Below are 14928 nucleotides of genomic sequence, written 5' to 3'. Positions count from 1 at the left end.
CATAAGATCATTAATTGATGGTATTAAACTTTTCATTTTGTTGAAGTTTGTTTTATACTTTGAAGGCTTTTGATTAGATAAGCCTTGACTTTGCTTTAATTTCTGTTTTTCAAGCCTCAACTCCAGTGTTGTTGGCACCAATTCCATGCTTCAGTACACTCTTGTTACTTTCTCGAGGGTGGCTTGCAATGAACTTTGTTTGCTGCTGCACTGGTCATGTTAAGATTCAACAAATGTAGGCAAACAAACAAACTGTCCATGCAGTCACAACACTTAAACCAACCCGAACAAACAGCCTTCAAATCAAATGTCAACAACTGGAATATTCCAGCACTTCAATAAAAGAAAGCAACGAGCCATCAGGTAAATAATACTCGGATCGAACAATGGTCCCCAGTAGACAAGCAGTGCCGACCATTCAGAACTGTGGTCAAACCACAGATACAGAGCATGCATCAACTAAAGGTGATTTACTTGCCACTACACAAACAAGAGAAGATCTGCAGATGCTGGAAATCCAAGCAACACACAAAATGCTGGAGGAACTTAGCAGGCCAGTTAGCATGTATGGAAAAGAGTACAGTTGACATTTCGGGCCGAGGCCCTTCAGCAGGACTCTACTTACCACAAGCTGCACCAGTTCTGCTAAGAGGTTCGAGGCAATAGATTGGTGTTCATTTGGTTTAATGTATGTTTTTGTTGACAAAATGTAGCGGTTACTTGAAAACAAGCCAAAACTGCTCAGAGATTAAGACATGGTAATCAACATTGTATAATGCGCTTCCAAATAACAAATTTCCAAATCGAAAATATTTTTGATCCTTTATTACAAAACCAGCAAAGACTAACAATCTTGTAGTGAGTTTTAAAAAAATTAATGAAACTAAATTAGCGATATAATGGTCTAATTAGCAGTCTTATAGCAATATTAGTGATACTAAGTGATATAATAGCATACTTGATCAACTAACGATATAACTAAGCATTCTAATTGGAATAATTTATTAGCAGTCTACAAAAAATATAATTCCCCAGCTGCCTCTTAACAACTAAGACAAAATGTGAATTCCTAATTATACTCATTTGTTTCTAGTGCGCCCCAAACATGTAACAGATTACATAATAAGTGTGCCACAAAATACAGTACAGGCGGAAAATAAATGCAAGGTTCCTACACATATGTTAGCTTTTTGTTCTCTTTTAATGAAACCACTTGTTCCAGGAAATGCTTTAGAATAAGTTTGGCAGTGATCCCATCATTTTATTTTGCATTTCATTGGAAATGTTTTATTTTGAGGTAGTGTGTTGAATATTTTGAACTGTTTCACTGTTTTTCAAAGTGCTACTTATAGTGTCGGGTAATGTAATGGATGACAGATAACACATTGTTTATAATAGAAACTTCTACATGATTCACAATCACTGTTATTGAGTTGTGTTCACGTTAAGGGACAGTGCCTGACATAATGACATCAATGTAAGGCAACCGCTTTTGGTTTGTTCATAATGGAAGTGAAGGGCTGCAGCTTTTGTTGAGCACACGAAACAACACACGTGTATTTTATTCACAAAGTCCTATACTGGTGACCCTAACACTCTCGGACTCTTCCAGATTGTCAACCAACGCAGTCGGTTTGAAACTGCTGGAGTTTGGGGAATAAGATAGTTTTGCACAGACTGAAGCCCAGTCTGCGCTGTGAGAAATCACCATGAACAATTCCAAATTGTACAATGTCGTAGCATTGCTAAGTAGTTCCACTGCAGCCAGAGTGATGAGTGCACTAGAAGACCGGTCTGCATGTGATAAATATGTCACTCTGAAGACTCACCTATGAAAGACTTTTGGATTGTCTGAGTCTTTGTGCGCTAGACAATTGTTCTCCTTACCTGGCTTGGGTGATGCTAGGCAAGGAGATAGTCTACACTCAGCTAGGCAAAGGTGCATCACTCCTCCTTTCCCTGTCTCAAGCCTCGTTAGCACAGCCTCCAGCAGAATCACGCCTGTGACTCTGAACCAGACAATGCCAGGTCTGTTTTTATCATGCACACTTAGGCATGAATACCAAGTGCCAACTGTCATGCAGCTTTGACGGTGCCAGTGCGTCGGGATATTGGAGGTCTTTGAACACTGTGGGTTCCAGCTGCCAGGGTCATCTATTGTTCATTATGGACACCCTTTCAGGACGATGCTTCCTGTGTGACATGGGTGCTCAAGTGATGTGCTGCCAGTATCACCAATTGATTATAAGGCAGAGAGTGTCAGGCCCTCACTGGAGGCTGCCAATGGTAGCAGGCTCCAGACTTATGGGATGCAATATGTTAACACTCTGCTTCAGTGAACAGTGCTACACATGGGATTTCGTCTTGGCTAAAGTTGGTAGAACTCTGCTCGGCACAGATTTCTGTGCACCAAAAGTACTGTTAGTAGATCTTAAGAGCTGTCTGCTTATGGACACAAAGGACCTCGGGTTGTTACTCTGAACCCTCCCCCCCCAGTAAGTTCCCCATGACGACTGTCTAATGCATACACCACCACATGATAATTCACTTGCTTGTTGGGCAAATTCCAAAACCTCACCATGCCCTTATTTTTCACTACAGTCACAAAGCATGGGGACGAGCACCATGTTTCCACAACTGACTTGCCAGTCCATGCCCGTTGGTGTAGACTGGACTCAAAAGCTGGCCAGTGCGAAGGCTGTTTGCTAGTATGGAAACGCTTGGCAGTGTACACTGGTCAAATTGCCCTCTGGCTTCACTCCTTTATATGGTCCCTAAGCCCAATGGTGGTGGTTGTCCATGCGGCAAATACTGCCGCATTAACAAGGCCACCACCACCGATCATCACCTAGTCCCACATATTCAAGACTTTTCGGCACACTTAGCCAGAAAGATAATTTTTTTCTAAAGTGGACTTTCTTAGGGTCTACCATTAGGTGCCTGTGTGCGCTGAGGGTGTTCCCAAACCTGCTGTTATAACCCTGTTTGCGTTTGAGTTTCTGGACTGAAAAATGCAGCAGACTTTAAAGCGACTAATGGACTCCGGTAAAGGACAGCGGACATGACCAAGGGATTTGATGACACCAAGTGAACTCTTTCAAACAGGACCCTATTGGCGTACCCACTCCCCTACACGACTATGCCATGTGTACTGTGCACAAACGGTTGGAGGGGTGCAGCAGCTGCTTGCTTCTTTCATCAGGCAGAACCACATCCCAGAGATGAAGTACAGCACAGTTGACTGAGCTTTTCAGTGACTAGCTGGATGTCCATCATTTTCACTGGAGGGTTGGCATTTCACAGCATTCATTGGCCATGAATCCTTCGTGCCCACGATAACCAAAGCATTAGACAGTTGGTCTGAATGGCAGCAACACCATCTGGCTTACATTTCAAAATTCATGACTGACATACAGCACATCGAAGGGTAAAATGATGCTGTGACTGATTGCCTCTCACGGCCCGCTGTCAATGCCATTCACATTATGCCGGCATGGCAGCCAACTAAGCTACTGACCCATAGGTCCAGGCTTACAGAGCATCAGTTACGGGCCTGCAGTTTGCTGACATGAAATTCAGGGACACAGTCTTAACCAGTCCTCCTCGCACAATTGTGCCTGCAAACTGGAGGCATTCATAGCCTCTTGCATTCATAGCCTCTTGCATTCATAGCCTCTTGCATCCAGGCAGGAAGGCTTCACAGAACCTGGTTGCTTTAAAGTTTGTGAGGGACATTGAGTCTGGAGTACAGCCTTGTGTGTCAGCAGGCGAAAAATTAACTCGCGTTCAGACACCATTGATGCCTTTTGAAGTCCTCAGCAGCTGAACCACGTCAGTGTGTTCCTGGCTGGTCCTCTGCTTTCTCTCCTCCCCCCCCCACCAGTTTCATGCATCTTCTTACTATAGTGGACTTGTACAATGTGGCCCGGGTATCCATCAACCCCTAGGTCACTCTGTTCAGAAAGCCACAATAGCTCAGAAACTAGGTTTTAAATTGCTTCATACCATAGCGTATCACCTGCAGTCCAATGACCTGTGAGAGCAGTTTCACCGTTACTTAAAGGCTTCTCTGTGAGCCTTCCTAATGGATAGTCTTGGCACAATCATCTCCCGTGGGTTCTCTTGTGGCTCAGAATGTGTGTTTCAGTAGATCACCATAAACCAGTCCAACAAGACCTGGATGATTTCACTACTGTAGCCCCTGCATTATGACATGACCTGAATGAACAACCAGAGGCACCTGCTCTTACTGTAACCAAGGCACAGAGGATCTGTTCCGAGTGGCTCATTCAAGCTCCAGATGGACACTCAATGGCGGTTTTGGTGAATAATAGAAACTGTTATGCACAATTCACAAACTCTGTCATTGAGTTGTGTGTACTTTAAGAGACTGTCTGACATAATGATGTCAGAGTAAGGCAATTGCTTTTGGTTTGTTCATAATGGGAGTAAAGGGCTGCAACTTTTGTTAAACTCATAAAGCAATTCTCATGCTTTAGTCTCAAAATTCTACAGTAGTAGCTGTTGGTTGTAGTTGGAATGGAGATGATTGTGTAATCTGTGCACTAATCAAATGTGGCAGTTGCATTAGTGACCTTATGTACGTAATTTGTTTGGTGTTCTCTTCCCATAAACCTTTCAGGAGAAATTGCTGTAATTTTATTGGAAGTTTCTCTAAAGCCATTATTTCAGTTATTTTAAATAGACGGTTTACCAAGCAAATGAACTTTGTCTTCTGGGACCTGACTATGAAGTCATTTCCAACACTGGCTGACACCTTGTCTTGGACATTTTGTATTTGAAAGTGGTGCTAGAGTAACTTTAATTCTGTTTTTCTTTCTAGTTTGAAATGCTTACAGGCACCTTGCCTTTTCAAGGGAAGGACAGAAAAGAAACTATGACAATGATCCTGAAGTAAGTATCCTTCAGTATTTTGAGCCTGTAAATGATATTCTTACAGCTAAAAGTATTGTTCTTGTGTTCCATTCGGCAAAGTAAGTTTTCTTAATTGCTTGTAACACTATTCTTACCTGTATATCACCTCCCTGGTGCCCCCTCTTCCTTTCCTTTCTCCCATGGTCCACTCTTCTCTCCTGTCAGATTTCTTCTCCAACCCTTAATCACTTGCCAGCTTTTTACTTCATCTCCCTCCCCTACCTTCTTAGTCTGGCTTCTTCCCCCTTCCTTTCCAGTCCTGATTGAAGGGTCTTGGCCCGAAACATCAACAGTTTATTTGTTTCCAAAGATTATGGCTGACCTACTGAGTTCCTCCGGTATTTGTCTGTTGCTCTGGATTTCCAGCATCTGCAGGATCCCTTGTGGTTATTAATTGCTTGTATGTTTCTTGCAGAGCAAAATTGGGAATGCCTCAATTTTTAAGTGCAGACTCCCAAAGCCTGTTGCGAATGCTTTTCAAACGCAATCCTGGAAATCGACTAGGTATTTATGATTCTAATATATAATAACTAATGCACTGGAAGTTTAAGCAATGTATTTATAGAATTGTAAGGCATAGAAGCTGGTAATTTGTTTTATCATGGGCATACCTAATCTTAATCTCATTTGCCTGACTTTTGGGCATAGCCATAAATTTCCTTTTTGTTGGTATATTTTCAGTTATTCAATTACATCCATTTTGAACGTTACAATTAAGTTACTTTCAGGTAGTTTATTCCAGTTCAGAACTCAATGTGGGAAAAAAACTGCTCTCATTTGGCTTTCTCTACCCTCCAGCTACTTTAGGTTAGTTTTCAGAGAATTCATTTTTCTGCCAGTGGAAATAGTGTTTTTTAAATTAACTATATTAAAGCTAGATGGAATGAGAAACTTAAGAGTTACAGACATGCCAGATGCTCTGCCCTGCAGCTGGTACCCCGCTAGAGGTGCAGCCTTTTAGTTAATCTCATCACCAACTGAACTATCACTTTTTCCAGGTTAATATGAAAACCCCTGTAGTACTGTTTTGAAGAGGATTAGGGGAATTTCTTTATTAATGTTCTAAAGTTCCGGCTAATATTTATCTTTGCTCAATGTTACTTAGAAGAAATTCAAGTTATCATAGTTATTTTTGCAACCATGGCAGGACTTCAGTGGTAAATTATTTTCTTGAAGCAGTGCTTTGGATGGTCTGCAATGGATTTGTAAGGTGATAGGTTTAACTACAAGCTTTGCTTCTTTGATTATCTTGTAATGTTAGAGAGTAGGAATAAGTATCTTGTACAGCAGGCAAGAAATGGATCCAATTCAAATGCAGCAATTTGGTCATCAGTGTTCTTTTAGATATAATGCCAAATAATATCTGCCACACCTTGCCACTATAATGATTATGCATGGTCAGTACAATCAGTATGGTCACTGAGGACCTTGGGCATAATAGGAATGAAAGATCCACTTATAACATCAATGTTACTTAGTTTTTGACGGCAAGGATGGTGGAACATATTATGACAGAAAGTGTTTTCTTGTTAATTTTCAGATTGAAAATTTTCTATTCATTGTTTTATAATGAGGCATTAAGGTGCTGGGTGGTGGAGAGGAGATTGCAAATAAATTATACCTTTTATTTCAAACCAGGAGCGGGTCCAGATGGTGTCGAAGAAATTAAAAGACACAGTTTCTTTTCCACCATTGATTGGAATGTAAGTACATGTGTGCGTTTTTAAGTAATTTTTGGATTGAATTTTAATTTTTAATTAACTATAAATAGTTACTTTGTGTAGAGAGGTGTAATTATTTTATTTTCAAAAAGTAAGTCATTAAATTGGCTTATTTTTGCAAGATTTTGGGAGTGTAGCTTTCAACTTTGGAATTTTGTCATATCATTCTGCACAATTACACAGTGTTTCATCTAATGTATATTCATTTATGATTAATTTCAGAAATTGTGCAGAAGAGAAATACAGCCACCTTTCAAACCTGCAATTGGTAGACCAGAAGATACTTTCTATTTTGATCCAGAATTCACAGCAAAAACACCAAAAGGTAATGCAACCAAAAAGCCATTGTAAATGTAAGCAGATGATCCATAAATTTATTGCTAGTTCAACTGTGATGCAGTTCTGTGTTGAAGGACGGGCTGTACAACCATTGCATGCAAAATTTTTACTTGTTCTACGGTTTCTTTGTGGTGTGAAATTAAAATATACCCAGGTGTCAATGACTGGCTCCTTCGATTGAGTTACTATAAATAGTTCATCCTGTGATGTACATCAATTCAAATATATTTTCAGAAGCATGTGAATATGGTCTCTGTAAAGCCTATTGACAAATATAATGCTGTTTAGATTCTCCTGGTATCCCACCCAGTGCCAATGCTCATCAGCTCTTTCGTGGATTCAGTTTTGTGGCAAATACCTCAGAGGAAGAACCCCAGCCCATGCAAACAGCTACACATCCAGTTATACAGGTAATGAAAGTGAAAATTACAAGCGAACTGTGTTTGAACATTTCAAGAATGACTAATTCAAAGAAAGTATTTTTTTTTTGGTGAAAGGCATTTGTTTCATTTTAAATTCACATGAAGAAATTCGGTAATATTTTAGTTCAAACCTGATTGCAGTTCCACAACAAATTCTTTGGGGATCACATTGAAAGAAATTAAAATGACCCTATGCATGACATTGGCTTCCCTAAATCAAGGTGCAAATATAGTGGAAATGCTCCTGATTATTCATGGTTATATCCTAAATACAGGTGCCAACAAGGGCAAATCCTAACCAGTGACTTCGGTTAGATTTGTTAAATTTGATTCGGATATTTGAGTTATGTATAAACTTCCTCCTGAGAACACGTTCCTCTGTTTCCTTATATATTGTTTAATGTATTTTCCAAAACTCTATTAGTCTGAAATTGATTTCAACCTCCTTTTAAAAGCAGCTACAAGAGAGCACAGCACACAATACGCAAAGCAAAATATATTGAAAGTGGTCTTCAATGCCTGTTAAAGGCTTGATATCACCCAGATTTGATGAATTTCAGCCTGAAGTGCTGAACCCACCTGGAATAAAAACCTGGTATCATTCCATTTTTAAAAAGCGTATTTTTAAACTTTTCTGTTTTCAATAATTTCAGCAAAGTGAAATGACCAGTTCCTTGTCCATCCTGCTTTGCAAGTTGGCTGTAAATTGGAATTTTAAATTTTCTAATGTCATCCCATAACTTTTTAAACTGCCAGCATAGAATCTTCAAAATGTTTCTAAACTTAAGAAAATGTATGTATTTTGTAAAAGTTTAAAAAAGTGGCATAGTATATTGCTCATGTTGCCAGTAAAAGGTACCAAACGTGTTGAACTTTATTTTCTCTATTCCCATCTGAGGTCTAATTTCAATATATTTATTTGAACGTTACTGATTTAAAATCGAAATGTTTGCCATGTTAGACAACATTTATAAAAAAGGGAAACAATTTAGTATTTCAGGTCTATTCATTAGTATGCCCAGGGAATCTAATAGAAATTCATTTGCCTCTATTAACTTTGTACTCACAGCATTTTCTGTTTTTATTAAAATATTTTCCTTTGCCATTGATTAAATTTGCTCTATTTCCTATGCCTTTCAATACCTATTTTATTTTAATTTGATCACCACTGGAGTAACAAGTTCACTGTTTTTGGAATGACAAGTGTTGCATGTTGATATAAGAAAGATTAACTTTCACAAAATGCCCAGTAATGATGCTTTTGCTGTAGTTGAGGAGGTCTTGTGCTGCGGTCTATTTTTCAAGCTATGCTGATGGATTGCTGTCCAACTGACTAAGAACATGCCAATCTGAGGCTCTTCGACCTCAGGCAATTAAATCTTTTTTTAATGAATTTGCACCAATTTAGAAAAAGACTAGAGTATCTAATCTAATGTTTGCTCCAGGGTTAGATTATTACCTGTTGCAAATTGTCTAACACAGTTTTACTGCTGCATCTTAAAACTGGGACTAGGCAATTTGGGTGTAATGTCATCACACACTTTACACTATGAACTTTGAAATTCATAAACACCATCCCCCTCCTTTTCAGCATCCACCCCCATTCCACTACCAATTAACTCAGGCTAAATTAAACAAATTTCAAAGTTTTTTTAATAGGTTAGATTTTCATGTCAAGGCAGATTGTGGGGGGGAGGCAGGAGATTGGGGCTGAGAGGGAAAATGGATGTCATGATGAAATAGTGGTGCAGACTCAATGGATCAAATGGTTTAATTCTGTTCCTATTGCTTATGGATAGAATTAAGTTGCAAATCAGCTGTATGTTTCTTATGTTCTGTGGCCTATTGCAATCCCATGCATCAATGCTATAATCCTCGGAAATTCTTCCTTGGATATGGGGGACAAAACTGCTCTCAATACTCTAAATGTGTTAGTCAGACCACCTTATAAAGACTCTGCATTATATCCTTGCTGTTATGTTCCTGTCCTCTTGAAATGAATGTTAACTTTGCATTTACTTTCCTTACTACCATTACAATCACCAAGTTAACCTGGGGGAATCTTTCACTATGACTTCCAAATCCCTTGGTGCCTCCAATTTCTGAAATCACTCCGTTTAGAAAATCCGTACCTTTTTTCTTCTACCAAAGTGCATGCCCATATATGTCCCTATAAGGTAATCCATCTGCCACTTCGTGCATTCTCCTAATCTGTCCGGGTCCTTCGGCAGACTCAGGCTACATCCACACTAGACTGGATAAATCTGTAACTGAAGCTTTTTCTCTTTGTTTTGACCCTCCGTCCACACTGAAATGGCATTTTCCTCGCTTGAAAACAGAGCTTTTCTAAAATGCCCTCCAGAGTGTAAATTTGAAAACGCTGATTGGTGCAGAGCAGTGTGGACGAGGTAACCAGAGATTTCTAAAAACACTGTTATGACATGCCGGAACAGATGGTGGCGGCAGTGCGGCATTTCATTGTTTTCTTGAACGCAACTCCCCACATAACCTAACAATTTCAGAACAGACGGCAACAAGACTGAAGCCAGAAGGGTGAGAAATGTACTCACCAAATACTTTGACCCATAACTTACTGAATAAATAAGTATACTCACTTTGCCCTGATTTCTGTCCTTGCTTGTATTAAGTTGGTTTACCTATTTGTGCATGTACTTCTCTGACAATAGATGTGTAACAGCCTAATGTAACATTGTATGGAAATACAAGATAACACTGATGCAGACATGTTTTATACATTTAACAAGGTGCTTTATTAATGCAACAGAGTTAGTCAGTTTTTCAATGTTCATCGTCAGCCGGGTCATACTGTCCGTGAACTCCCTGTCGGTTGCCTCCATACACTCCAGTATTTGTGTTTTTTTAGTTTTAAGTCCTCCTGCGCGAGAGCCAACAGCTGTCCCTCATTTGGCAATTTCCTTTAAAGTTCTTATAGTCTGTAACTGCACAAACGTGCACTTTCACAGTGAGATTCAACACCAAACATGTTGCTTGTTTTCTGTAGATGTGTCCTGTGCATGCCCAGTAGGAGGAGATTCGCTCAAATACCTGTTCTAATGTGGACAGAGTTATTTTCAAAAACGCTTGGTGTGGAGGCCAATCGTTTTTATGCGAAACTGGCGTTTTCAAAATTATCCAGTCTAGTGTGGGCGTAGCCTCGGTTTCCTCAACACTACCTGTCCCTCTACCTATTTTTATATCATTCACAAATTTGGTCACAAAGCCATTGTGAGTGGAACCTGTCTGGAAGATGACAGAAGGCTAAAGAGGTTGAACACATCATCATTTGTATTTTCACCTGATTTTAATAAATGACTAAATAGTTTAAGGATATCATGGTTTCTGTGTCAAAATACTTCAAATCCATAAACTTCATAATAAAGAAAACACTGTAAATTAGGTTTAAATTTATTTTGCATTTTTATTCCTTCTACAGTTGCACAGAACCAGTATTCAATTTGCAGACAATTATGACCTGAAAGAGGACATTGGTGTGGGTTCCTACTCAATCTGCAAACGATGTGTGAATAGATCCACTAACATGGATTATGCTGTTAAGGTAACTATTTTCCTTATTCCACTTTTGTAGTAGAAAAACTTGGAAATAAACAAGCTTTGGATGTCTGTTTCTTAACTGCCATTTTTCTGCAGCATTTTGGATAAGTGGAAGCTTGTAGAGGCAGATGAGCACAGTTTCAGCCAGGTGAGTGCTAATATGAAAAACTAAAGGTATGCGTAACAGTTTCAGTTTTAAAAATTGGGTCAGGGGTGAAACATCTTCCTAGTGAGAGCACATTCTGAATGGTGGTGGGGATGGATGTTTTGCTTTGCTTCATGAAAGTTGATGCAGACCTACCTGTCACTATACCAATGAATGAAAGTAGCAGATCTATTCAGATTGAGCCTGTTGGTGAGGAGTCCATGACAGGCTTAAGTAAATTGATTTATTTTCACTCATTAGGGTTCATGTTAATTTAGGCTAATCCTGGATGTCAATATATTCTAAAATTGTAGTTATAAGATTATGAAGATATATTTGCACTGTATTAAAGTTCTAAATTTGTTCTTTCCTTCACCCCAACACAACTCCTTTTCCATTTTAGTATATCATATGGGGATTTGGTTTGTGGATGAGTTGAAATCTGAATAACAATTCAAGCTTAAGTGGTTTATCTTTTGACTATTCTGAAGAGAAGTTCTCCTCATAAGAGAATGTTGGATGTGTGGTTTGTTTGTTTATTATATTGGGGCACTTCTGACTAGGTGAAAACTTAATGTTTATCCCTTGAGAAAAGCAGTAGAGAATCTTCTTCAGTAGCAACTGAGGTTGTTGTAAAGGTTATTCTTTTAAATGGTGATTCCAGGATTTTCACCAACAGAAAAAATAATTTCCAAGCTAGAGTAGAATACAGTTCGGGTGTGAATATGGTGCATTCCCAGGAGATAGTTGCCTACTTTCTTGTAAGTAATAGCCATAGTTATGAGGGTGGTGTTCAGGATATAGTAAGCATCTGGATGTGTTCAGCAAAACAATTGCAGTGGTATGGAAGAGGTCGGAGTACTAAATGGCATCACGCTACTTCTGTTGCAGATGTATTTGTCTAGTCAAGTGTTGGATTTCAACATTTATTCTGCTCATACTTTCACTTGGCATAAAGGTTTTGTGTTGGGTATGGGGTCACTTGCTGAAGAATATTCAACCTCTTGCTTGTCGTACCTACAGTGGTCCAGTTAAGTTTGATCAGTTGTGACCACCTCTACATGTACCTTCCCATTATAGAACATTTATAAGAATTTGGTGGTGATAATTGGAGGAACATTTTTTTTTTAAAAAAAGGTGGTTAAGCAGTTTATCTAAACTTAAGTTGCAGTTAACTAAGAAATGTTTTGAGTTTCTAGTATAACTCAAGATTCTATCCATCAGCCTTGAACATTATTATTTACACAACAATATTGATATGAATGTATAAGACCATCTGACATTCTATGATAATTTAAGAGTTGTGTGTGTTAATACTGAGCTCCACAATTTATCACTTTTGTAGATAATTGACAGAAGCAAGAGAGATCCTTCTGAAGAGATTGACATTCTACTGCGCTATGGGCAGCATCCCAATATCATTACCTTGAAAGATGTAAGAGCAGTTTTTCAACTTCACACACATTGCAGCCTCAATCTTGTGGTTTGTACATAATTTAAACAAAGAAAAAATTCAACTGTCTAAGATGCATGACCTTTTATCCCTAGTTCTAAACTGTCCCACAAGAGAAAATATCTTCCACATCTGTTATGTTTCAATGATGTCCCCTCTCACTCCTATAGTTAAAACATTGTACATTATTTCACTTATTCTCACTCTCAATAATTTCTCCTTTAGCTCCTCCCACTTCCTTCAAACAAAAGGTGTAGCCATGAATACTTGCGTAGGTCCCAGATATGCCTGCCTTTTGTTGGCTACGTAGAACGGTCTATGTTCCAAGCCTACACTGGAGTCACTCCTAACTTTTCCTATGCTACATCAACGACTGCATTGGTACTGCTTCCTGCACTTATGCAGAGCTCATCGACTTCATCAACATTGCCTCCAACTTCCACCCTGCAATCAAATTTACCTAGTGCATTTCTGACACCTTCCTCCCCTTTCTTGATATCTCTCTGGAGGCAGCTTATCTACTGTGTCTATTATAAACCTATTGACTCTCCCAGCTACCTAGACTATACCACGTCCCACCCTCTTGCTTGTAAAAGTGCCATCCCCTTCTCTCAATTCCTCTGTCTCTGCCATATCTGCTCTCAGTATGTGGCATTTTGTTCCAGAACAAAGAATCTGTCCTCCTTCAAAGAAAGGGGCTTCTCTTCCTCCACGATCAACACTGCCCTTAAACATATCTCTTCCATTTCATGCACCTCTGCCCTCACCTTATCCTCCTGCCACTCCACCAGGGATAGGGTTCCTCTTGTCCTCACCTACCACCCCACCAGCCTCCATGTCCAGCACATAATTCTCCATAACTTCCACCATCTCCATTGGGATCCTACCACCAACCATATTGTTCTTTACCCCCCACCACTTTATGCTTTCAGTAGGGATCACTCCTATGAACTCCTGTGTCCATTCATCCCTCACCACTGATCTCCCTCCTGGCTCTTATCCTTGCAAGAGGAACAAGTGCTGCACTTGCCCCTATATACCATTCAGGGCCCCAAATAGTCCTTCCAGGTGAAGCAACACTTCACCTGAGAGTCTGTTGAGATTATCTACTGTATCCGGTGCTCCCAGTGTGGCCTCCTGTACATCAGTGAGACCTGGCGTAGATGAGGAGACTGTTTTGCCAAGCGCCTGTGCTCCGTCTGCCGGAAAAAGTGGGATCTCACAGTGACCACCCATTTTAATTTCACTTCCCATTCCGATGTGTCAGTCCGTGACCGCCTCTACAGTCGCGATGAGGCCGTACTCAGGTTGGAGAAGCAACACCTCATATTCTGTCTGGTGAGCCTACAACCTGATGGCATGAACATCAATTTCTTGAACCTCCAGTAATTCTCTCCCCTCCCCCCACTTCCCTTCACCATTCCTCGTTCCCATTTCCCCCTCTCACCTCATCCCCATATCACCTTCTGGTGCTCCTCCCCCTTTTCTTTCTTCCATGGCTGTCTTCTCTTCTCCAGCCCTGTATCTTTTTCACCTATCAACTTCCCAGTTCTTTACTTCACCATCTCCCCCTCTCAGTTTCACCTATCACCTTGTGCTTCTCCTCCTCCCCCCCCCCCCACGTCCTTACTCTGACTCTTCTTTTTCTCTCCAGTTCTGATGAAAGGTCTTAGCCCAAAACATCAACTGTACTCTTCTGTATAAAAGCTGCCTAGCCTGCTGAGTTCCTCCACCATTTTTTGTGTGTTGCTTGGATTTCCAGCATCTGCAGATTTTCTTTTGTTTGACATTATTTCACTGTTCATTGGGAAACCAAGAGTATAATGCATGCAGAAATAATGCTGAATGATCTGTTTCTCAATATTGATTATAATATTACTGTCATTTCTACAGGTGTATCATGATGGCAAATTTGTGTATCTAGTCACAGAACTAATGAAAGGAGGAGAATTGCTGGATAAAATTCTCAGACAAAAGTTTTTCTCAGAACGTGAAGCCAATGCTGTGTTGTATACCATAACAAAGACTCTGGACTATCTGCATGCTCAGGGGGTAAATATTTCCGATACTGTTTCAATTACTACATATATTGCAGCCATAGGGAAAATGATAATTATTTCAATCCTGCTAATGCTGTACTTCTGATCTTGCCTAACACCTACCCTTGTTTCTCACTCAACTGTGCCTATCCTTACCCACCCCACCCCCACTTTTTCCCTGGAGACCCAGTCACGGCCTGCTTTTCTACTATCTCCAGGTGGATACCTGGTTGGAGAAAATATCTTGCATCAAGACGTTTGGATGGAACATCAAACCAGAATTGGCACAGCAGTAGTAGTA

The 14928-nt window shown here is 39.9% G+C and overlaps 1 protein-coding gene across 6 annotated transcripts in view; it reads left to right on the top strand.

Annotated features, from left to right (window-relative positions):
• LOC140199141 (ribosomal protein S6 kinase alpha-3) overlaps positions 1-14928 on the top strand; it is a 139527-nt gene that overhangs the window by 88525 nt on the left and 36074 nt on the right. For all 6 annotated transcript variants that reach the window (XM_072260728.1, XM_072260731.1, XM_072260730.1 and 3 more), the window contains 8 exons: positions 4844-4914; positions 5351-5439; positions 6574-6638; positions 6879-6981; positions 7284-7405; positions 10872-10994; positions 12481-12570; positions 14482-14640. In XM_072260728.1, the coding sequence (XP_072116829.1) occupies positions 4844-4914; positions 5351-5439; positions 6574-6638; positions 6879-6981; positions 7284-7405; positions 10872-10994; positions 12481-12570; positions 14482-14640 (822 nt within the window). The remainder of the gene's footprint in view (positions 1-4843; positions 4915-5350; positions 5440-6573; positions 6639-6878; positions 6982-7283; positions 7406-10871; positions 10995-12480; positions 12571-14481; positions 14641-14928) is intronic.

This window comes from Mobula birostris, chromosome 6 (genome assembly GCF_030028105.1).
Source record: "Mobula birostris isolate sMobBir1 chromosome 6, sMobBir1.hap1, whole genome shotgun sequence".
NCBI classification, from domain to species: Eukaryota; Metazoa; Chordata; class Chondrichthyes; order Myliobatiformes; family Myliobatidae; genus Mobula; species Mobula birostris.
Note: the sequence above shows the minus strand (reverse complement) of the source record. Positions and strands in the feature narration are given on the sequence as shown.